Here is a 25,222-nt window from a genome sequence, read left to right as displayed (position 1 = left end):
GCACCGACTGTACACATGTGGAAAAATAGATTAATAGCTCATCGGAATCCAAAGAGCTTTATAGCTCATCGGATTCCACCGACATAAACAAACATTTTGATTCAAGTTAAACTCTTCTTTGACACAGCACGTGGCATCATTTTGACACAGCACGTGGCATCATTTTGACACAGCACGTGCTACATTGGGCCCACGGGTTCGCTCCACTTCCTTGTCTAAAGGTGCAAAATCCAAGCGGGTATCTCTTAGGAGGGGTGGGGGTTCTCTCAAGCATCACGTTTGTTTAACTTTTACCTAAGGAATCAGTCTGTTGAAAGATATTTCTGACGAACACTTTGTACGCGCAACGATAGCAGGTAAAAAAAAACACAAATCGATAACAGCTGAGAACTTAAACGCGGGTTCCAAAGCTTCAAAAGTCTTGGGCGTCTTACACGCCAGAGGCTTGCGCTGGTCGACCAAGTTCAATCCCCGACCACGGCTAACATCAGTGGCGAGTCGTTTCTGGGTCTTGCCCGCCCACCCTTCCCGCTCTGACCAGCGGGGTGAAGTATGGCCAAACGTCCCGTACGACTGCCAGTTTTTTTTTTTGGGGGGGGGGCCGGGGGAGGGGTGGGTTCCTTCCATCCAAAACAGCAGGTTAACAAACGGTTGCATAGCGTGTAAACATTTAATACTGTGTATATATACACACACACGATTAAAAAAACCACGGATTTCCCTCCCCACAAGATGCCAATCAAAAAATGTAATTCACGGTTTTAGACTTCCCAAAGTGAGCAAGGGAGAGCTTCCTAAAAAAAATAAAAAATACACCCGGAGTCTAGCGTACAAACAAAAACCCCGCGGCATTTCACCGCTTTAAGGTCGCGTTCAACGAGCCCTCATTCACTAAAACACCGGCGGACTAACACTGCGATAACTACTACACAACTACCACACGCTGCGTCGCTTTAAGATGCGTCTCTGTTCACATTTAGTTTGTCGCGGTTGTACCCGACTCCAGAGCCCCATGGCTCACAGGGCTATACCCGAATGAATTTAACTTGAACACAGGCAGGAGAGGTTTGCATAGCGCAACAATTACCGCGCGGCACCGTGATTTTTAAAGTGGTCTCATTCGTTGAACGAGGCTTCAATTTCGAATCGAGAGAGCTCCAACCGGACACACCGCTTAGCTGCTAGACGAAAATAACAAAAGTGGCGCTGGGGAATCATCCAGCAGTGGATTGAGCAAAGGTTGCTGATGTGGTGGGAGCCGGGGGTTGTGGTGGTGGAGGGGGGGGAGAAACCCGGGCGGCGCGGCCTGCACAGCGCGGCCGAGTGAAGCCTGCGGGGCCACTCAGGCGAGAGTGGTGGCGCCCGGGAAACGCCTTGAAGGGGAGATTGAAGCCGGGACGATTTAACGGAGGAAAATGAATGGGACCCGGGGGCCGGAGACAGAGGAGCAAGAGAAAGAAGCACAGCCAGGCGCCTTACCGACTATGCCGGTCTGGTGAGACATGGCTTGGATTATCGATGAGTTGAGGGGAAACCGGGGACTCGGGCGAGACCGGAGGAGACGAGGCTGAGCCAGGCCACGCCCAGCGACAGCCCGGACACGCCCACCGACACGCATGCCACGCCCATCGAGTCAGGCCACGCCTATTTGACTAACACTACATTTTTTTAATTAAAATCAGAGTATTTCTGCTGCAGGAGAAATCCAATGAGCAATAAAGCTCTCTTTTTTTCCCCGCAGATGCCCAGTAGGGGCACGGGGTAAGAACGTCACAAACAACAAACAATACAGACGATAGTAGTGCAAAGTACAAGAAAGGTAACAAAAATAACCCAAACATTCAAATCCAACTAAACCATCCCCCCACATCCGACAAGACAAAGCCACACTGATGTCTATTCACTTATTGTTCAAAAGCGACCTGGCCACAAATGACAGCTCAACAAAGTGGCCCATCATTTGGACATTTATAGCAGCGAAATTATCTAAATGCTCTAAACGCGTGATGTTTCGAAATGTGGAGGGAAAAACCGGAGGACCCGGGGAAAAAATCCACACGACCACGGGGAGAGACAGAGACACCGCAAATCTCCAAATATTCAGCAGCAGCAGGCGTCAGGGTCTTGATAGAAACCACGCGCTCCTGTAGAGCAGGCGAGGTAGTTAACATCTCTACAGGGAGAGAGACAGAGACACCGCAAACTCCAAATATACAGCAGCAGGCGTCAGGGTCGGGATGTAACCCACGACTTCCTGTATACCAGGCGAGATAGTTAACATCTCTACAGGGAGAGAGAGACACCGCAAAACTCCACAAATACAGCAGCAGCAGCAGGCGTCAGGGTCGGGGTCGTACCCACGACCTCCTGTACACCAGGCGAGGTAGTTAACATCTCTACAGGGAGAGAGAGAGACACGCAAACTCCAAATATACAGCAGGGTCGCGATCGAACCCACGACCTCCTGTACACCAGGCGAGGTAGTTAACATCTCTACAGGGAGAGAGACACACAAACTCCAAATTTACAGCAGGCGTCGTGATCGAACCCCCGACCTCCTGCATACCAAGCGAGGAAGAATACATCTCTTAAAACACCACATATACATGTACTTGTACCTGTCTCTCCTCATTAAATATTAAAAGTGCGCCTTTACGAATTCCCATCAGCCACACATCCTCGCAGCGCTGCATTGACTCGGGGAAAGCTCTGAACCGGCTTCGACTTTCAGTGTGCCATCAGCAGTGCAGCGTGCTTTGAGTCAATGCTGGTGAACTGCTAGATGCCACAGGCAAGGATCTCTCTCTACACTATGAGGTCCGACTTTGGCGCCAAATTATATAGGAATACATATCTTGCAATAAGCATTCGCGTCGTTGTGGAGAATATACATGACAATAAATGTATTTTCCTTCACGTATCCGTACTTTTATTTTTTCCGGGAGGAAGTACGTTCACGTGGAGATAGACGGATATGTGGAGGTGCGATATTGCTTATTTACAAACCTGTCAACCCCTTGTTGGTGCTAAACTTATTACAGACCAACTCAGAGATTATTGGTCACCCCGTGCCCTAATAAATCTCAACGTTCATTCTACAAAGTCCAATCACAAGGAGAAACGCAAACAAACATACACATTTTGATTTAAAGCTTTCGTGACTGCAGTAATTCATATTCTTAGTTTTTTCGGTAAAGTCACGTTGAAGAGAAACAACAAAATAACAAAATATATATAAAACAATAAAAAATTCTCACGACGTTTCGACCATAACTCAAACGGTCATCATCAGGTGTGTCGGTTTGCATAAATTTATTTTGAAAACGGCATATTTATTTATATATATAAAAATAACGTAGCAGATCATTGTTCTAATTCAGTAGGCTCACATGCCATTGACTTTTCCAAGACGGAGGTTCTTTGTAAGCCATCTGGCTTCCATGAGAGATTCGTTCATGAGGCTATCCACATATACAAACACAGAGACAATTTCAACCGAGAAGATGGATTCTATCTTAGCAATCATTGGAAAGATTTGATAAATCATTTCAGTTCTTGATTGATTGTTCACGCTTACAGTGCCTTTCAGACAGCTTACATAAAAACAAATTTCGTCTCCCCCCTCCTCTTTTTAAAAAAAATAGATGGACTAGTCCTGGCAAACTGCCATCGTTGCGCGTGACGCAAACGTTATTTTTATATATATAAATAAATATGCCGTTTTCAAAATAAATTTATGCAAACCGACACACCTGATGATGACCGTTTGAGTTATGGTCGAAACGTCGTGAGAATTTTTTATTGTTTTATATATATTTTGTTATTTTGTTGTTTCTCTTCAACGTGACTTTACCGAAAAAACTAAAAACATACACATGTTTTGTTTGCCCGTATTGAAACGGCTGTACGCCGTATGGACCTGAAAACTCGATTTGCCTCTACAAGAACACGGGTAAACCGGATAGGTTGACACGGTATGGACAACTGAAGATTCCAAACTAGTCTCATTTTGTGACGAGTGTGACTTGAACATTAATGTGAGCGAGAAAAACTGGCGGGTGGTTAAGTAATGTTACGTCTTTGTGTTTGTTTACACGTGTAGTGTAATAGCGCCGGCTGGTGGACAGCAGCGGCAGCTGTGGTGGACAGACATCACACACGCCGGTGAGCGTGAGCACGGTGGGTGTTGGCAGAGCGGAGGAACTGGGGCAAGGGTCACGGAGGACCCCGTGTGGAGGCCCCTGGAACCTGCTAGGGGCTTCGAGAAGGGAGGCGTGGCCAGGGCGTGGCTAGGGCGGAGCCAGGCCACGCTGAGAGCATAAATGGAGCAGAGAGCGGGGGGCTCAGAGCTGCCGGTGCTGGGAGTGGTCTCGTCTCGTCGTCGCTAAACATCTCCGCTAGACGTTGCGCTACAAAGGAGGGCAGTTGGCTATCTCAGTCAGCGCCATCAGCGTTAGACGGCTCGTGTTGTGTACAGGCTGGGCTGAGCTACTGTGGAGAGTGTGTGGACGAGACAGTGGAAGTTGTTAATAAAGAAGGTGCCTCCTATAAACTCTGTCTCTGAATCGTTGACACGACACATGTATAAGGGATGTAGTGGTGGGCTCAGTGGTAAATCACACTGTACAAGAATACGGGTAAACCGCATGGGTTTACAGCTCTCTATTTATATTCTCCACAGTGACGCTCGTAACACGAACAGGCTCTTGCACGAGATGTCAGGGATCTCCAAGTCTGTGGGTATTTAATAAATGCGCCTTAGAACCTATTCAAACGCTTCCGCTTATGAAAAGTTTTAGTTAATTTTCTAAATGGATTATAATGCTGCTGCTATGTCTTGTATAGCGCTTTGAGGTCCTTTATGAAAAGCACTATTCAGAGACTCCTCTACTTACGAACGAGTTAAGTTCTAGAGGTGTCTGTTCGTAAATCGATTTGTTCGTGAGTCCAACTTGACTCCTGTGGATTCCAAACATGTTGTACGGCATGTACACTAAGCACAGCGAATGGCTTTAAAAGTTGTAAAATATCCTGTGTGATGAAGATGACACTGGTTCTTCACGTTATGTAGATGTAGATTCCACCACTGACATCTATTGCGCGGTGGTTGAACTTACAACTCAAGGTCCGAACAGGCAACTGGACATAATGGACATGTTTGTTCGTATCTCTGAAAGTTCGTAAGTAGAGGAGTCCCTGTAGAAACGGGAATTATTAGTCACATAGGAGTCTCACATCATGGGACCTCCTTTGCCAGTACCAAAATATGATTATCGGTTTTCCCCTTTTTACTGGCAACAAAACAGGTGTCAAGATGTTAAAACACCAAACGTAAATATGTTACAAGGCATCATGTCTGCATTAACCACAATACTTGTGGTTAGAATGCAAACAAAAAACATACTCTGATAATATATGCATTATCTTTGAAACTGATTTGTCCACACCAGTGACAGCTTTCTTTGGAACCGAATCTCACACCTTTTGAGACGAGGCTCCAAAGAAAGCTGTCTCTGGTGTGTACCAATCAGTTTCAAAGACAATGCATATACTATTATTGGCTCTTTCGGTAAAGTCACGTAGAAGGGAAACAATAAAATAATAAAACATTTTCTTGTTGTGGTTTTCACACCTGATGATAATTGCTTGTGTTGCAGTCTAAACGTCGTGATAATTTTATTGTTTTATATTTTTATTATTTTATTGTTTTCCTTCTACGTGACTTTACCGAAAGAACCAAGAATATGAATCCCTGCAGTCACGAAAGATTTAAATCAAAATTTAATGCATAGAATATTAGAGTATGTTTTTTGTTTGCATTCTGACCACAAGCATTGTGGTTAAAGCAGACATGATTCCTTGTAAAAGGTTTCAGTTTGGTGTTTTAACATCTTAACACCTATATTCTTGGTTCTTTCGGTAAAGTCACGTAGAAGGGAATTAATAAAAATAAAACATTCATTTTGATTATTTTATTATTTCCCTTCTACGTGACTTTACCGAAAGAACCAAGAATATGAATCCCTGCAGTCACGAAAGCTTTAAATCAAAATCTTAACACCTGTTTTGTTCTCATAGGAATCTCAGTTAAATACTATGGCCACGACCATGCTTACAGCGACCAAGCCCACAAATATCCTAACCACGCCCACAACTACTATAGCCACGCCCACGCCAATACAAAGTCCGCCGGCGTGGGCCCTTCCCAACACTAATGTGGCCACGCCTACTCTAACACTGGGGCCCCGCCTACCCCCCGGGGTCTCGCCCCCCCACCACCAAACGCGCATGCGCAAACAACTACGTCGAGGGGGGGTGTCCCGGCCCCCCCGCGAAAAAAGCGGGAAGTGGTCACGAGGACCGGCGAGGGCCACGTGGTCACGTGCCAGGGGCGCGGTCGTTTATTTATTTATTTTCCTTTCCCACCGCACCTCCGTGTCTGGTTATGACCATATAAGGCGCGAATCGATGTATGTCATTAATCGATTACATATTATGATTAATCGATTCCAGCTCGCGATTGATCGAGAATACAAGCGATTGCTATTATATTTAAATTGGTTAAATAATTTATATCGATTCCACTTATGGGCAATCGTTTCCAAATTAAACGGAATCGATTATATTCGATTCAAGCAACTAATTTTTCTTCATTTAAATTAAGTACAAATGCATGATTAATAGAAAACCCCACAATGTACGATTAATTAAGGGTAATTAAACTATCGATGAGGCAATTACAGAGGAGTTCAGTGCCAGTGAGAGCAGAGAACAACCTGGCGCTGTTGTTAGAGACACTCAAATAAATAATCATGTCACCCACACTCCCAAAGGGCGGTTAAATCAAGTAACAGTTTGTCACTCAAATCAATAATCATGTCACCCCCCCACCCACACTCCCAAAGGGCGGATAAATCAAGTAACAGTTTGTCACTCAAATCAATAATCATGTCACCCCCCCACCCACACTCCCAAAGGGCGGATAAATCAAGGAACAGTTTGTCACTCAAATCAATAATCATGTCACCCCACCACCCACACTCCCAAAGGGCGGATAAATCAAGTAACAGTTTGTCACTCAAATCAATAATCATGTCACCCCATCACCCACACTCCCAAAGGGCGGATAAATCAAGTAACAGTTTGTGTGAAAAGTCAACAACTTGGTCGTCCGCCAAAGTACTGGGTTGATCACGCCATGGGAATGTGGAATTTCCACCTCCAGGACCCTAGAAAGGAAGCCAGTCGAAGCCTCGCGATTATAATGATGGTGAATCATGTTGTCATCACAATGATGGTGAATCATGTTGTCATCACAATGATGGTGAATCATGTTGTCATCACAATGATGGTGAATCATGTTGTCATCACAATGATGGTGAATCATGTTGTCATCACAATGATGGTGAATCATGTTGTCATCACAATGATGGTGAATCATGTTGTACTCACAATGATGGTGAATCATGTTGTACTCACAATGATGGTGAATCATGTTGTACTCACAATGATGGTGAATCATGTTGTCATCACAATGATGGTGAATCATGTTGTCATCACAATGATGGTGAATCATGTTGTCATCACAGTGATGGTGAATCATGTTGTCATCACAATGATGGTGAATCATCTTGTCATCACAATGATTACTGAGGATCGACTTTCTGTAGCCAAAGCTTGAAACTCCGAACTACAGGCTGCGCTCAGATTTCGCCTTCCACTGGAATCGACTCTCATCACATCTGGAGCGGAGCGCCCAGTCACACACAAGCTCAGTGCTGTAGCCATAGAACCCGGAGTGTGCCAGCGCTCACTGCTTCATTCTCGTCATTCATTCGTTAACCCGCTCGCCCACTCATTCGTTCACCCACTCACTCACTCAGGCACTCGCTCATTCACCCACTCACACGCAATCATTAATTTGCCCGCTCAATCATTCCACCTATAGATTTCATAGTGAAGCACTCGAATCACTCACTCCCTCACCCACCCACTCACGCACCCATCCACTCACCCACCCACTCACTCACCCAGCCACTCACTCACTCCCTCACCCACCCACTCACTCACCCAGCCAGTCAACCACTCACTCCCTCACCCACCCACTCACTCCCTCACCCACCCACTCACTCACCCAGCCACTCACTCACCCAGCCACTCACTCACTCCCTCACCCACCCACTCACTCACCCAGCCAATAACCCACTCACTCCCTCACCCACCTACTCACTCACCCAGCCAATAACCCACTCACTCCCTCACCCACCCACTCACTCACCCAGCCACTCACTCACCCAGCCACTCACTCACCCAGCCAGTCACTCACTCACTCACTCCCTCACCCACCCACTCACCCAGCCAGTAAACCACTCACTCACCCACCCACTTACTCCCTCACCCACTCACTCACCCAGCCAGTCATCCACTCACTCCCTCACCCACTTACTCACTGAACCAGTCACTCAATCACTCACTCACCCACTCACTCACTCACCCACTCACTCACCCAGCCAGTCACCCACTCACTCCCTCACCCACTCACTCACCCAGTCAGTCACCCACTCACTCCCTCACCTACTCACTCACTCACTCACCCAGCCAGTCACCCACTCACTCCCTCACCCACTCACCCACCCACCCACTCACTCCCTCACCCACCCACTCACTTACCCATCCACTCACCCACCCACTCACTCCCTCACCCACTCACTCACCCAGCCAGTCAACCACTCACCCACCCACTCACTCACCCAGCCACTCACTCACCCAGCCAGTCACCCAGCCAGTCACCCACTCACTCACCCAGCCAGTCACTCGCTAACTCCCTCACCCACTCACTCACTCAGCCACTAACCCACTCACTCACTCCCTCCCTCACCCACTCACTCACTCACCCAGCCAGTCACCCACTCACTCACTCACCCACTTACTCACTCAACCAATCACCCACTCACTCCCTCACCCACCCACTCACTCACCCAGCCACTCACTTACCCCTCCAGCCAGTCACCCACTTACTCACTCACCCACTCACTCACCCAGCCAGTCACCCACTCACTCCCTCACCCACTCACTCACCCAGCCAGTCACCCACTCACTCCCTCACCCACCCACTCACTCCCTCACCCACCCACTCACTCACCCAATCACTCACTCACTCCCTCACCCAGCCAGTCACCCACTCACTCCCTCACGCACTCACTCACCCACCTATCCACTCACTCCCTCACCCACCCACTCACTCACCCAGTCACTCACTCACTCCCTCACGGACCCACTCACTCACCCAGCCAGTCACCCACTCACTCCCTCACCCACTCACTCACCCACCCACCCACTCACTCCCTCACCCACCCACCCACTCACTTACCCACTCACTCACCCAGTCACTCACTCACGGACCCACTCACTCACCCAGCCAGTCACCCACTCACTCCCTCATCCACTCACTCACTCACCCAGCCAGTCATCCACTCACTCATCCACTCACTCACCTACCTACCCACTCACTCACCTACCCACCCACTACCTCACCCACCCACCCACTCACTCACCTACCCGCCCACTCACCCACCCACTCACCTACCCACCCACTCACCTACCCACCCACTAACTCACCTACCCACCCACTCACTCATCCACTCACCTACCCACCCACTCACTCACCTACCCACCCACTCACTCACCTACCCACTCACTCACTCACCTACCCACCTACTCACCCATCCACTCACCTACCCACCCCCTCACTCATCCACTCACCTACCCACCCACTCACCCACCTACCCACCCACTAACTCACCCTAACCACCCGCGTTGAAGACTCGGGTCTCTACCGGACACGCGCCGCGTCGTCTCATCCACCAGGCTGGGCTCACCGCGGTGTGGCGGCGCCTGTCATCAGTCTCGGCCATCGCCCTTCGCCTAAGCGAGGAGAGTTCCACCCTTGCCCATTTGGGACGGCGCCGTGGCTAGGAGATGTTAACTTCCTCGCCTGGTGTACAGGAGGTCGTGGGTTCGATCCCGACCCCCTGAGGCCTGCTGTATATTTGGAGTTTGCGGTGTTTCTCTCTCTCTCTCTCCCCATGGCCACGTGGATTTTTTCTGCAGGTTCTCCGGGTGTTCCCTCCACATTTAGGATGAACGTCACGCGATTCACTTATTTGGCTGCTCCACATTTCCACGCGATGATGATGATGAGCCACTGCGTCGAGCTATCATTTGTGATGTCCAGGCCGCGTCTGAAAAAGAGCTACACATGTCCATGGGGAATTACCTGGTAAAGTACAAAAATATAGGTAACCAATAAACACTGCAGGTGTTTATTCATTCATCTTTTCACCCACTCACCCACCCACTCACCCGCTCACCCGCCCACTCACCCGTGCACTCACCCGCTCATCCTTTCACCCACTTACCCACCCACTCACCCGCCCACTCATCCACTAGCCCACTCACACGCTCATCCTTTTACCCAATCACCCACTCACTCACTCACCCACTCGCCCACTCACCCACTAGCCCACTCACCCGCTCATCCTTTTACCCAATCACCCACTCACCCACCCACTCACCCACTCGCCCACTCACCCACCCACTCACCCGCTCATCCTTTTACCCAATCACCCACTCACCCACCCACTCACCCACTGGCGCTCTCACCCACTCATCCACCCACCCACTCTCCCGTCCACTCACCCACTCGCTCACTCACCCACCCACCCACTCACCCACCCACCCACTCACCGGCGCTCTCACCCACTCACCCACTCCCCCACTCACCCACTCACCCAGGTGGCGGTAACGAAGCCACGCAAAAGGAAAGAATGGGAATCGGAGGAGACCGAGAGGCAGGATATTTTGGTGGGACACAAGGAACAGGAGGAACTTGTGGAAGGTTACATTTTGATTTAAAGCTTTCGTGACTGCAGGGATTCATATTCTTGGTTATTTCGGTAAAGTCACCACGTAGAAGGGAAACAATAAAATAATAAAAATATAAAACAATAAAATTCTAACGACGTTTCGACTGCAACACAAGCAATCATCATCAGGTGTGAAAACCACAACAAGAAAATGTTCTTGTTGTGGTTCTTGTTGTGGTTTTCACACCTGATGATGATTGCTTGTGTTGCAGTCGAAACGTCGCGAGAATTCTGGAAGGTTCTAGAGAGTAGGGGGGATGAGGGGGGGGGGATGTAGAATAGGGGATGGGGCGGGGCTCGGGGGGAGACGGCCTGCGGTGGGGGGGGGCGTGTCACGTGTCACGTGTGTGTCCGTCAATCAACCCAGTCGGTCAACTCATTGGCACCTGCTGGGTCCGTGACCTGCTGCCAGCGGAGCCTTCGACACTTCACGCGACAGCCTCAGAAGTGCACCTAGCATGGCACAAGCGACGTGGTGACATCACCACCACATAGTGGGTGAAAGCCGGATGTTGTTGTTGTTGTCGTTGTGAGGCCTCGAACGAATTTAAGGGGCGCCGCCACGGTGGCTAGGAGATGTTCACTACCTCGCCTGGTCTACAGGAGGTCGTGGGTTCAATCCCGACTATGACACCTGCTGCTGTATATTTAAAGTTTGCGTGTCTCTCTCTCTCCCCGTGGTGAGATGTTGACTACCTCGCCTGGTATACAGGAGGTCGTGGGTTCAATCCCAACTATGACACCTACTGCTGTATATTTAAAGTTTGCGTGTCTCTCTCTCTCCCCGTGGTGAGATGTTAACTACCTCGCCTGGCATACAGGAGGTCGTGGATTCGATCCCGACCCTGACGCCTGCTGTATATTTGTAGTTTGCGTGTCTCTCTCTCTCCCCGTGGTGCCAGTATCAAACTCCAAATATACAGCAGCATGCGTCAGGGTCGGGATCGAATTTACGACCTCCTGTATACCTGGCGAGGTAGTTAACATCTCACCACGTGGAGATAAAGAGAGACACACAAACTCCAAATATACAGCAGGCGTCAGGGTCGGGTTCGTACCTACCACCTCCTGTATACCAGGCGAGGTAGTTAGCATCTCTATTGAGAGAGAGAGACACGCAAACTCCAAATATACAGCAGGCGTCAGGGTCGGGTTCTTACCTACCACCTCCTGTATACCAGGCGAGGTAGTTAACATCTCACCACGTGGAGAGAAAGAGAGACACGCAAACTCCAAATATACAGCAGGCGTCAGGGTCGGGTTCTTACCTACCACCTCCTGTATACCAGGCGAGGTAGTTAACATCTCACCACGTGGAGAGAAAGAGAGACACACAAACTCCAAATATACAGCAGCATGCGTCAGGGTCGGGTTCGTACCTATCACCTCCTGTATGCCAGGCGAGGTAGTTAACATCTCCTAGCCACCGTGTGATCGAGCCCACGACCTCCTGTGTACCAGGCGAGGGAGTTAACATCTCCTAGCCACCGTGTGATCGAGCCCACGACCTCCTGTGTACCAGACGAGGGAGTTAACATCTCCTAGCCACCGTGTGATCGAGCCCACGACCTCCTGTATACCAGGCGAGGTAGTTAACATCTCCTATCCACCGTGTGATCGAGCCCACGACCTCCTGTGTACCAGGCGAGGGAGTTAACATCTCCTAGCCACCGTGTGATCGAGCCCACGACCTCCTGTATACCAGGCGAGGTAGTTAACATCTCACCACCGCGGCGTCTCAAATGCGCAAGGGTGGAACTCGCCTCGCTTAGACGAAGGACGATGACCGAGACTGTTGATGATTACATTTTTTTTTACCTTTTTGCCAGTTTCAAAGTATGAAAACAATAAGAATTGGTTTTACCCTTTCTGGAAATAAATCAGGAGGTGTTAAGATGTTCGAACACCAATCAGAAACTTTTCTGCAAGGAATTAAGTACTGCATTGACCAACCAAAGTACTTGTGGTGAACATGCAAACAAAACATGCTCTGATAATGGCATTGTCTTTGAAACTGATTTGTCTACACCAGGGACAGTGCGGGGGCTGCTGCCTCCCGCCTCCTCCGTATCACTCATACTACTACCCCCCGACTGCTCGGTCGGGTTCGGACTACCAACCTCCAATTTCTCGCTCCCCTGTACCCCCAACTTTGTTGCTGCCCGCGTAGGTATGAACCGCGGCTGGCGCTTAGCCCCCCGGGATCTGCTCGCGCACACGCCCTACGTGCCCCGGCAATAACAAACCCGACTTCGCTACCTGCCGGGCTCCGTATACCAATCACACGTGAGAGACTTGGGGTCAGGGGTCAGAGGGCAGGGGCGTCCACCGTGCGCTCGCCGCCGATTGGCGGGGAACCTCTGAGCCGATTTAAAGGCCGTTTGAGCAGCCACGCGTATACGCGGACACCAGACGCTACACTCTCCTCTTTACCGTAAATATCCGCGCATGCACGCGAACACAAAGCACGCTACCTTTCTCTTACCACTCACAAAGACCACACGACGCAGTTTACTCTCTACTGGCGGCTTTATTCTCCGCGAATAACCTGCTAAACTACGCGTGTTTGTGTGGGTCGGTAGACGCTAGCCTATCCCTCGGGGATCCTGGACTCAATTTATCCTGCCTATCGCTCCACTATCTACCTTCGGTTAAACAGCCAGACCTCACCTCTCCCTAACTTACGCTGACTTCCAATCTGAGGCGCCGGAGGCTGTAGAAGGGCGATGCTGTGGGTCGTCTCCGTGGAGGATTGTGCCTGGCTGCGTTGAAGCTCGTCACACGGACGACTCGGACGGCCGGCTCCAACACTCCGCTGACTTCGATGACTTGAAGGACTCTAAAACTTACTACCTGAAATCTATCTCCTTTTATCCTACCTATAACAAAGGCATTCCGTTGTTTTACCACCTTGGCCTCCTGTCCAATCAGAGGCCTGAATTTTCCCGCCCTTTTGATGCTCGGATCCTACTCTGGTGACATCACCGCAGTGGTTCCTTGGACGTCCGGTCTCCGTTCTTCCCGCTATCAGCCCACTGACTCGTGCTTGTGTGTGTGTATTACACTGGATATCTCACGGCCCCTGCCGTGACCACGCAACTTTAAGGTCAGGTCACGGCGCCGCGGTGCACGTCAGCCTCGGGGGTAGATCGCCCAATTTACCGGCCGCAGGAAACCATGAAGCTTGATCCCATGAGGGGCTTCTGGATAAAAACCCGTCGGCCAGGTGACCTTCCCTCCCGGCTCTACGTGGGGCGTGCGTGCGTTCATGTGGGGGGCGGCGAGGGGCGCGCAGCGTCGGTGCAGTCGCCCCCCCCGGCGGCGGCGGCGTCACGGCGGTGGGCACGGCCCCGACGGAGCGGCTCTGCTGCGGCGGCACCACAACAGCCTTATTTAGGGCCTACACCAGTGTCAGACCAGAGAACGCCTAAAGGGCATTTATAGTTTGGGGTGAGCAGCTATGAAATGGGACCTTTTTGCCAGTATCAAAGTATGAAAAAATAATAAACAAGCGTAAACCCTATTCTTATTTTTTTAATGAATTTTTACCTAAAACTTTCGTGATTGCAGGAATTCATATTCTTGATTCTTTCGGTAAAGTCACATAGATAGAAAATAAAACTCTTTTCTTTCTGCCTGATGAAGACCGCTTGATCGAAACGTCGTGGGTTTTTTGCTTTTATCTTAATTTATTTTTAATTTAATTTATTTATTTTCTATCTATGTAACTTTACCGAAAGAACCAAGAATATTTATTTTTCATACTTTGATACTGGAAAAGGTCCCATTTTGTATCTGCTCACCCAAATACAATGCTCATATATAATCAGATAATGTTTGTTTGCGATGTTCACCACAAATATCGTGTGTGGTTAATGCAGACTTGATTCCTTGCAAAAGGTTTTATCTTGACGTTTGAACATCTTAACACAACTGCTTGTTTTATTGCCAGAAAGGGTAAAATAGTAATCTTATTTTTTCCAAACCTACTTTGTGAACACATTCCTGCGGAGGGAGCTGGTAGGAACGTTGGGTTGCTCGATTCAACGAATTGGCGGCTTCTAATGTAGAGATTCAGAGCAGCCGCATGCTCCAAACGCATGTTGTTGATTCTCCACGTGGAGGGAAAAATGTCGTGAAGATGGCCGGACGTGATTGGTGGCCACCCACCCCCTCGTGTGTGCCGTGGCCCCTCCCTCCCCACCCAGCCCCTCCCTCCCCACCCAGCCCCTCCCCACCCTCCCCTCTCCACCCAGCCCCACCCCTCCCATTTTTGGATGCACGACGGACGGACGGACACAATAATCCCCTGTGGGCTGGTGGAACCAGGAGGTTCCTACCAGTATAATATTGTTTTTAAAACTGTCTACACCAGCGACGATGGCCACCAGGTGGCGATGGAGGGCCGCGAGGGAGACGCGAAATGAAGAGTTGCCAAAGCCACCTCCGGCAGCCAGGGGCGGAGCCAGGATTTTGACTTTGGGGGGGGTGGGGGGGGCTGACTTCAATATTGTGAGATATCCATTGTAATGTTTTACAATGGGCGCCACAAATGTTTAAAACAAATTTTTATTGGATTTGAACGCGGAGTTTATTAATAGGTCGGAGCCGCCGATGTGGCTAATAAGTTCGATAAGTTCGAAAGGCTGCCGCTCAAGCAGCCTGCAGGGCAGCACACAAGGTGGCAGCCTGCAGGGCAGCACACAAGGGGGCAGCCTGCAGGGCAGCACACAAGGGGGCAGCCTGCAGGGCAGCACACAAGGTGGCAGCCTGCAGGGCAGCACACAAGGTGGCAGCCTGCAGGGCAGCAAAAGGTGGCAGCCTGCAGGGCAGCACAAGGTGGCAGCCTGCAGGGCAGCACAAGGTGGCAGTCTGCAGGGCAGCACACAAGGTGGCAGCCTGCAGGGCAGCAAAAGGTGGCAGCCTGCAGGGCAGCACAAGGTGGCAGCCTGCAGGGCAGCACACAAGGTGGCAGCCTGCAGGGCAGCACAAGGTGGCAGCCTGCAGGGCAGCAAAAGGTGGCAGCCTGCAGGGCAGCACAAGGTGGCAGCCTGCAGGGCAGCACACAAGGTGGCAGCCTGCAGGGCAGCACGAGGTGGCAGCCTGCAGGGCAGCACGAGGTGGCAGCCTGCAGGGCAGCACGAGGTGGCAGCCTGCAGGGTAGCACACAAGGTGGCAGCCTGCAGGGCAGCACGAGGTGGCAGCCTGCAGCATTTTGCAGCAGCCGGATATCCGGTTATCCCGATTACCGACTTTCCCAAATTTCAGGGGGGGCTGAGCCACCCCCAGCCCCCCCCCCCCCCCCTGTGGCTCCGCTCCTGCCGGCAGCTAAAAGTGTCCTTAAGGGACGCTGTGGTAAAGATAAGTAACTTATACCTGTCAATTCCTTATCACTTCAGACCTTACTGGTCACCCCGTGCCTTTCTAAATATCAACATTCATCCTACAAAGTCCCATCACAAGGGAAAAACACAAACAAATAACACCACTTTTCTTTTGCCCGTATTGAAACGGCTGTGCGCTGTTTGGACCGGAAAACGTAATTTCCCTCTACAAGAATTCGGGGTAAACCTTCTGGGTTGACAGCGATGGTAACTCAGCAAACGAGAAATGTGTAGACGGTATAGGCTTAATGTCAATTAACCACAAGTATAATTATGAATGAAAGTCATAATGACCATGGATTAGGCCCATAGAGTCACGTGAGTGCACAGTAGGCCACGCCCACCAGTAGAGTAATCAATTCAGGGTACAGGGCATCTATTCAGATTTGGGTGGACGCTGTACAGGGATTGAGCAATGAGGTGGTGTGAATTGGGGTTGATTGCTGTGCATCTGGTCATTATTACAGATGCGCGAATGCTCCTCAGAAGATCACTTTGCAATAAAGAGTTGCAGTCACACAATCCTCTGATGTCCCTTGGTGGTGGAGTCGTCCGATTCTCAGAAGAATCAGAATCAGAAAGGGTTTTATTCGCCATGTAAGTTCACACCGACACGGAATTTACTTTGGCAGGATGGTGCATACATTCAACATATAGGAATCTAAAATCTTAAATAAGTTTTAAACAAGTCTTACTATAATTATGGTTAAAAGTCTAACACCAAGGGGCTGAAGTATATAAAATTAAATAAATATCGAATATAAAATAGCTTTAAGATATAATTTTAAAAATAAAAAATACAAATAGGGTAACATAGTTAATATTGGCAAGGTGTCGTTATGTAGATCAAATGTTAAAGACAGTGTTAGCCCTTGGCCTTGTTTAACAGGCCAGCAGCAGATGGGAAGAAACTGTTTTTATGGCGTGAGGTTTTGGTCCTGATGGACCGAAGCCTTCTGCCGGAGGGGAGTAGCTGAAACAGAGAGTGTCCAGGGTGAGAGAAATCGGCCATAATCTTCCTCGCTCGCCTCATGGACCTTGTCGTGTGCAGGTCCTCGAGGGTTGGTAGATTGCAGGCAATTACCTTCTCAGCAGTGTGGATGATACGCTGCAGTCTGCTCTTGTCCTTGGCAGTGGCAGCAGCGTACCAGACGGTTATGGAGGAGGTGAGGATGGATTCAATGATCGCTGTATAGAATTGCACCATCATTGTCTTTGGCAGGTTGAATTTCTTCAGCTGCCGTAGAAAGTACATCCTCTGTTGAGCTTTCTTGGTGAGGGAGCTGATGTTCAATTCCCACTTGAGGTCCCGGGAGAGAATAGTGCCCAGGAAGCGGAAGGACTCTACAATTTTGACTGGGGAGTCTAACAGGGTGATGGGGGTGAGTGGTGCTGTATTCTTCCTGAAGTCCACAACCATCTCAACTGTCTTTAGAGCATTTAGCTCTAAGTTGTTCTGGCTACACCAGGTCACCAGATTGTCAGCTTCCCACCTATAGTCAGACTCATCCCCACCAGAGATCAGCCCAATGAGGGTGGTGTCATCCGCAAACTTCAATAGTTTGACGGACAGATGATTGGAGGTGCAGCTGTTGGTATACAGGGAGAAGAGCAGAGGGGAAAGGACGCAGCCCTGAGGAGTTCCGGTGCTGATGGACCTGGAGTCAGAGACTCGTGTTCCCAGCTTAACGCACTGCTTCCTGTCAGACAGGAAGTCTGTGATCCATTTACAGGTGGTGTATGGCACGTTCAGCTGGAAGAGCTTGTCCTGAAGCAGGGCAGGGATGATGGTGTTGAAGGCAGAGCTGAAGTCCACAAACAGGATCCTGGCGTAGGATGCTGGGGCGTCCAGATGCTGTAGGGTGAAGTGGAGGGCCATGTTAACTGCATCGTCCACAGACCTGTTGGCTCTGTAGGCAAACTGAAGGGGGTCCAGGAGAGGGTCTGTGATGGCTTTGAGGTGTGCCAGGACCAGGCGCTCAAAAGACTTCATTACCACAGATGTAAGGGCGACCGGTCTGTAATCATTTAGTCCTGTTGGCCTTAGCTTTTTGGGCACAGGGATGATGGTGGAGGACTTGAGACAGGCTGGTACATGGCATGTCTCCAGGGAGGTGTTAAAGATGTTGGTGAACACCGGAGACAGCTGGTCAGCGCAGTGCCTGAGGGTGGCTGGAGAGACAGAGTCCAGCCCGGCTGCTTTGCGTGGATTCTGCCTCTTGAAAAGTCTATTAACTTCTCCCTCCTGAAAGGAGATAGTCGTCTCTGTAGTATTGGTGGGGGATGGGGCCTCTTGGGTTGGAAGGGGTGGTTCAGGACAGTCCAATTGTGTTTCAAATCTACAGTAGAACTCGTTCAGGTCGTTGACTAGGCGGGAGTCGTTAGTGGTGTGGGGGGCTCTGGGTTTGTAGTTGGTGATCTGCCTGAGCCCTCTCCAGACAGAAGCAGCGTCGTTTGTAGAGAACTGGTGTTTTAGTCTCTCTGAGTACAGTCGTTTAGCCTCTCTCACCGCTTTGCTAAACCTGTTCTTCGACTCCTTGAATCTGTCTCTATCTCCACTCCTAAACGCTTCCTCCTTCTCCAACCTCAACCTTCTGAGCTTTGCTGAGAACCAGGGCTTATTGTTGTTAAAGTTCACCCTGGTACGTGTTGGGATACAGCAGTCCTCACAGAAGCTGATGTAGGGGGTCACAGCCTCTGTGAGTTCATCCAGACTATTGGTAGCAGTCGTGAACATATCCCAGTCAGTACAGTCTAAGCACGCCCGCAATTCTTCCACAGCCTCACTGGTCCACTGTTTAGATGTCCTCACAGCAGGTTTACAGAGTTTTAGTTTCTGCCTGTATGCAGGAATCAGGTGGACCATGGCATGGTCAGAGTGTCCTAGTGCTGCTCGGGGGACGGCGTGGTAGGCTCTACTGACTGTAGTGTAGCAGTGATCCAGAGTGTTCCCTTCTCTGGTTGGGCATTTAATGAATTGTATGTATTTGGGGAGTTCGTGGCTGAGATTACCTTTGTTAAAGTCGCCAAGTACGATAACCAACGAATCTGGATTTGCTCGCTCCATACTCAGAATCTGATCGGCGAGCATGCGTTGGGCCTCTTCAACCTGAGGACAAGGCGGCAAATAAACTCCGACCAAAATGAGCGACGCGAACTCGCGAGGCGAGTAAAACGGTTTACAGGTTATAAAAATTGATTCAAGGAGTGGAAAACAATGTTGCAGAATCACTGTGACATCTACACACCAGCCACTGTTAATGTAAAAACAAATACCACCGCCTTTCGTCTTGCCGGAGAGTGCTATGTCACGATCCGATCTTACAAGATGGAATCCTGCTAGTTGTAGCGAAGTGTCCGGAATCAAATCACACAGCCATGTTTCCGTGAAGCACAATGCAGAAGCTGAAAGAAAGTCTTTGTTTTTTACCATCAGTAGCTGAAGTTCATCCATTTTGTTGTACAGTGAACGTACGTTGGAGAGGAAAAAGCTCGGAAGCACTGTTCGGATCCCGCGTCTGCGTAGCCGTACTAGAGCCCCCGACCGTTTACCCCTTGGGCGGCGTTGCGTTGCTTGAGCAAAGCCTAGCGCGGCATTGACTAGAATGCCTACTAATTCTGCCGCTGGAAGCAGAAAAGTAGGAATTAAATCCACAGGAGTTGTTTCCCTGATATTTAAAAGTTCGTCTCTTGTTAGAGAACTCCGAAAATCTTGGCAAAACACTGAATTGACAGACAAAACAAGACAAAACAGGGCGCACCGACCGGCTGAGGCTACCATCATCAGCGCCATCTTCGCACCAGCACGGGTGTGCTGAACAGCAGGACTCTCTCACCAGCACTGGTGTGTTGAACAGTAGGCCCCTCTCACCAGCATGGGAGTGGTGAACAGCAGGCCCCTCTCACCAACACGGGTGTGATGAACAGTAGGCCTCTCTCACCAGCATGGGAGTGAACAGCAGGCCCCTCTCACCAACACGGGTGTGATGAACAGCACGCCCCTCTCACCAGCACGGGTGTGATGAATAGTAGGCCTCTCTCACCAGCACGGGTATGCTGAACAGCAGGCCCCTCTCACCAGCACGGGTGTGATGAACAGCAGGCCCCTCTCACCAGCACGGGTGTGTTGAACAGCAGGCCCCTCTCACCAGCACGGGTGTGTTGAACAGCAGGCCCCTCTCACCAGCACGGGTGTGTTGAACTGCAGGCCCCTCTCACCAGCACGGGTGTGTTGAACAGCAGGCCTCTCTCACCAGCACGAGTGTGCTGAACAGCAGGCCTCTCTCACCAACACGGGTGTGCTCAACAGTAGGCCCCTCAACAGTAGGCCCCTCTCACCAGCACGGGTGTGCTGAACAGCAGGCCTCTCTCACCAGCACGGGTGTGCTGAACAGCAGGCCCCTCTCACCAACACGGGTGTGCTGAAAAGCAGGCCCCTCAACACGGGTGTGCTGAACAGCAGCCCTCTCTCACCAGCACGGGTGTGATGAACAGCAGGCCCCACAACAGCAGGCCTCTCTCACCAGCACGGGTGTGATGAACAGCAGGCCTCTCTCACCAGCACGAGTGTGTTGAACAGCAAGCCCCTCTCAAGACAAAACTGGACAAAACAGGGCGCACCAACCGGCCGAGGCTGCAATCATCGGCGCCATCTTGATCTCATCGCCTCCGAACTCATATACTATTATTATTGTTGTTTTTTTGTACTTATTAACCGACCTGTCCCCTCGTAATCAACACGAGAGGAGAGGGATAGGGCGGGCCGGTCACAGTTGGTGCTGTGACTCTTTTCTTTAATCAGCCATTGTCATTTGGCTACCGAGGTGTTGTTGCAGGTGTGTGGGCATCTGACCACAGATACAATTTGGTATTTCCCCTGTTTAAATTCATTAACGTACAGCAACGCCTCCAGGGTGGGAAAATAACTTGTCCATTGTTTCTTTTCATTATTTTGGCACGTATTTCGTTGACGCAGATATGTTTGTTTTTGTTGTGAACATTTCCTTTCTTCAGTTTGCTCTACCTTTATTTTTGGATCTCTTTCAATTTGGGAAGGAGTGACTGTCATTATTTACTTGTTTCTGATTTTTGTGGTTGTTGTTGTTGTTGTGTCGTGTATCATTGAACCATTGCAATTATTTTTCCAGTTGTGTGGGTTCAATGGAAGGAGAGTTACCTGTATCACCTATAGGGGTCACAGGCACGCGGTCGCCTAGCATTGCGGACTCAGGTTTCGAGGGCAGGTCTAAAGTCACCAATGAGGGTGTAACTTTGGCATGCCAGTTTGATGACAGCCCCAAAACTTCAGATGTTTCAGGCGTAGGTGCTACAAGTACTCCAAGGCCAGGACAGGAGATAGGGTCAAGCAGAGACGGTCAGGTTGGTGGTGAGTTCAGTGACCTAATTACCCAGCTGGCACGCGAAATTGGCCAATCGGTGACCTTGCAACTGCAGTCAAGCAGCACGACTAACGATGCCAGTATGCGGGGTGACAATAGTAATTCAGTGGGCGACCAGCCTTCAATTCAAAGTTCATCCGGGATTCGGTTAGTTGTGCAGTCTGATGCCAAGGAGCCTCCATTCTTTCGGGGTGATGTTTCGGATAAGTACACAATCCAGGAATGGCAGGAACTCATGGAGACCTACCTTAGGAGTGTACATGCCCGGCAAACAAATATTCAGAAGAGATAGCCTGCAAATTGATGGGAAGAGCCCGGGATATTGTGAAAATAAAATTGCGTGGGAGTCCGAAACTGTCCCCAGAAAATAACTCCAAATTGTTTTTTGACATTCTAAAACAACATTTTAGTGAGCTGACCTACTCCGCAATGCCTCTTGCAGACTTTTAGAACACATTTCCAATTCCAAGGGAAGGGAAATGGATTATTAGGTGCGGCTTCACATGGCTGTTGAGGTAGCAACAGAGTGCGTACAGAGGTGGGGTCGCAGTATTGAGGACCCTGGTCAAGAGGTGGCGATGATGTTCATGAAACACTGTCCAGACCCGACACTTGCTGGATTCTTCCTGTTCAAGGCAGCAGACGAGTGGACTGTCGAGGAAGTCCAAAAAAGACGCGAGGAGCACTTGCATGAGAGTAGACAACGGACATTGAATGTACCACAGACATTGCCAGGAACAAGTCATGCTGTTGCTAATGTTCAACTGAGTGAGCCGATACCTAGATGCCCAGAGAACCCTGGAGGAAACCTTCAACAGGACTCGTCAACTCGGGGACCCATGGGAGGTCAGGAGACCACCGACACGTTGCACATGAGGAGGCTGATCAATAGGCTGGACAGGGTCTTGCAGCAGCAGCTACAACTGTCTGGGATGGGACAACATCCGTTGAGAGGAAACCCATTGCGATTACACAAGGCATGTGGTGTGTGCAATGAAGAAGACCCCACAACACTATTGCACTGCAGAAGGGCCAACTTATGTTCGTTGTGCTTTGCAGCTGGTCACTGGAAACGGGATTGCCCCCTGCGGAATGGACGGGCAGCAGAGGGACCAGGCAATCGAAGGTCTTCAACAGCGCAGGACAGTGAACGTGGGCCAGGCAGCGGCTTCGTCGTTGGCAGAGCGCGCCGGGTGTCACCGTCCCCCCCAGTGCTGGGCTTAGTTGGTGGACACGCAAAGTCCTCAACAATGAGGAGAAATTCCACATTCCTACGGCATGAACCAGGACATCCACAGGACAAGCACGGACGACTTCTGCAATGCGGTGTTCACGCATCCTCCACCAGATGTTATTACTTTTCCTGACCCCAGAAGGACGACGACGATGATAATGAATTAGGGTGTCCTTACAGAACAAGGGCTGGAAGGTAAGTGCGGCCAATAACCCGACTAATTTAAACTATGCTACATAGACCCATTCTGGGTAACATGGGCATATAGATTTAAAGCTTTCGTGACTGCAATGATTCATCTTCTTTGGTTCTTTCGTTAAAGTCACGTAGAATGAGAATAAAATAATAAATTGATAAAATAAAATAACACAATAATATTATATATTAAAATAACACAATAATATTATTGTGTTATTTTATTTTATCAATTTATTATTTTATTCTCATTCTACGTGACTTTACCGAAAGAACCAAAGAAGATGGGCATATAGCGTAGGAGGTCGCCATCAATACTAAATATGGGCAGCCATTATGAGATTTGTTGAGAATTTAATGAAGTTTTTTTCCATTGATTACCCGCATTTTTTTCTTTAAATTTTTTTCTCTCCTCATTGCCTGTCCAGAGGGGTAGGTTATTTTTGCGAACCAAAAAGTGTCGGGAGGTTCAGGCAGAAGAGTGACCAAGTCCAGTGAGGTGTATAAGGCGCCACATTCAACTTAGGAGACACCGGGGACTGATCATCCTCGATGTTTTGCTTACTCTGAAAGCGAGTAGCTACTAAGCGGTGATAAGGAGACCAAGTCCTAGAGCTATACTTGGGTTCATATGCTGGGTCGTCTCGTTTCAGTGTTGTACCGGAGAGGTCGAGTGGTCTCTGTCGTGAGAAATGCTGATAGGGTTCCAGACACTTTTTTAATTGGAAAACAGGAGTGCAACAATTATTGTGTGGTTCAGGAGGTGTGAATGTAGCCGATATGGGCTTAATGTAAATGAACCACAAGTATAATTGTGAATGAAAGTCATAATGACCATGGATTTGGCCCACAGGGTCACGTGAGTGTACAGTAGACTACGCACACCAGTAATCAATTCAGGGTACAGGGCACCTATTCAGATTCGGGTGGACGCTGTACAGGGATTGAGCAATGAGGTGGTGTGAATTGGGGTTGATTGCTGTGCATCTGGTCATTATTACAGATGCGCGAATGCTCCTCAGAAGCACACTTTGATATAAAGAGTTGCAGTCACACAACCCTCTGGTGTCCCTTGGTGGTGGAGTCATCCGATTCTCAGAAGGAGGGCAGAACACAACGCAGAGTATCCACTCATCGCCTCCGAACTCATCTATTATTATTATTGTTGTTGTTTTTTTTTGTACTCATTAACCGGCCTGTCCCTTCGTAACGAACACGGGAGGAGAGGGATAGGGCGGGCCGGGTACATTTGCATAAATACATCCACCATGTATCTGTCGCGCCACATAATTAAATACAATGAGGTTCGAAACGTTGCATCGAGCTAGCATCAATATCGTATCGAGAGAAGGGACCTTGTCCCAGGAAACATCTGGCGGTCGGGCAGCATCGGTTGGAGCAGAGCCTGGCTCTGCTGCTGATGAGACAAGTCAATGTGGAAACCTGTTCTTGCCTTTCAACATCTGTAGGCAGCCCACCGGCATTGGCTGGTTCAAGTGATCCTGGCTCTGCTACTGATGAGACAGTGATTGTGGAAACCGGTCTTTGCCTACAAACATCTGGCAGTTCGCCAGCATTAGTTGAAGCGAGCCTGACTGATGATGATGATGATGGGACCCTGAATGTCGACACCAGTTCTGAGTTTTGCTTGTGTTGAACCAATACCGCTGAAGCGTTCACTCCCAGAAGGCAGCCGGGTGCCTTCTGGGATGTGTAAAGCAAAACTAAATTGTATTCTTTCTGTGAAGGGAATCAAAATGTGTATTTATCCTGAAGAAATCCGATGAGCTATGAAGCTATTTTTCATAGATATCCGGCATGGGACAGATATGTGAAGGAATTGCATCGCCCGCTTGTATAGAGTACATTTGGGAATCTAAAGTCGATGTCTCGCAATCACTGCGAGACCTCTTGTTAAACGCTAATTACGAGAAGTGATTTGACTTGCAGCTTGCACACGCCTGGAGGAGGAACACCGGTCCGAATCAAAGAACATTTGCTGTCACCCAATCACAGCCGTCTCGTTAAACCGCAGAGCCGAAGCGCTGTTACAAGCGACGCTCTTCGTGTGTGTAACCTTAACGG

At 49.5% G+C, this 25,222-nt stretch overlaps 1 protein-coding gene across 1 annotated transcript in view; it reads right to left on the bottom strand.

Moving 5' to 3' along the window:
• Positions 1-1,621, bottom strand: part of LOC116951144 (twinfilin-2-like) — a 36,090-nt gene extending 34,469 nt beyond the window's left edge. The window contains exon 1 of the mRNA XM_032969601.2: positions 1,480-1,621. Within this exon, the coding sequence (XP_032825492.2) occupies positions 1,480-1,618 (139 nt within the window). The 5' untranslated portion in view covers positions 1,619-1,621. The remainder of the gene's footprint in view (positions 1-1,479) is intronic.
• Between the last annotated feature and the right edge of the window lie 23,601 nt (positions 1,622-25,222).

Source organism: Petromyzon marinus, chromosome 42 (genome assembly GCF_048934315.1).
Source record: "Petromyzon marinus isolate PM22_M1 ecotype Great Lakes invasive population chromosome 42, UKy_Petmar_22M1.pri1.0, whole genome shotgun sequence".
Taxonomy (NCBI): Eukaryota; Metazoa; Chordata; class Hyperoartia; order Petromyzontiformes; family Petromyzontidae; genus Petromyzon; species Petromyzon marinus.
This window is presented reverse-complemented; position numbering and strand designations above follow the sequence as displayed.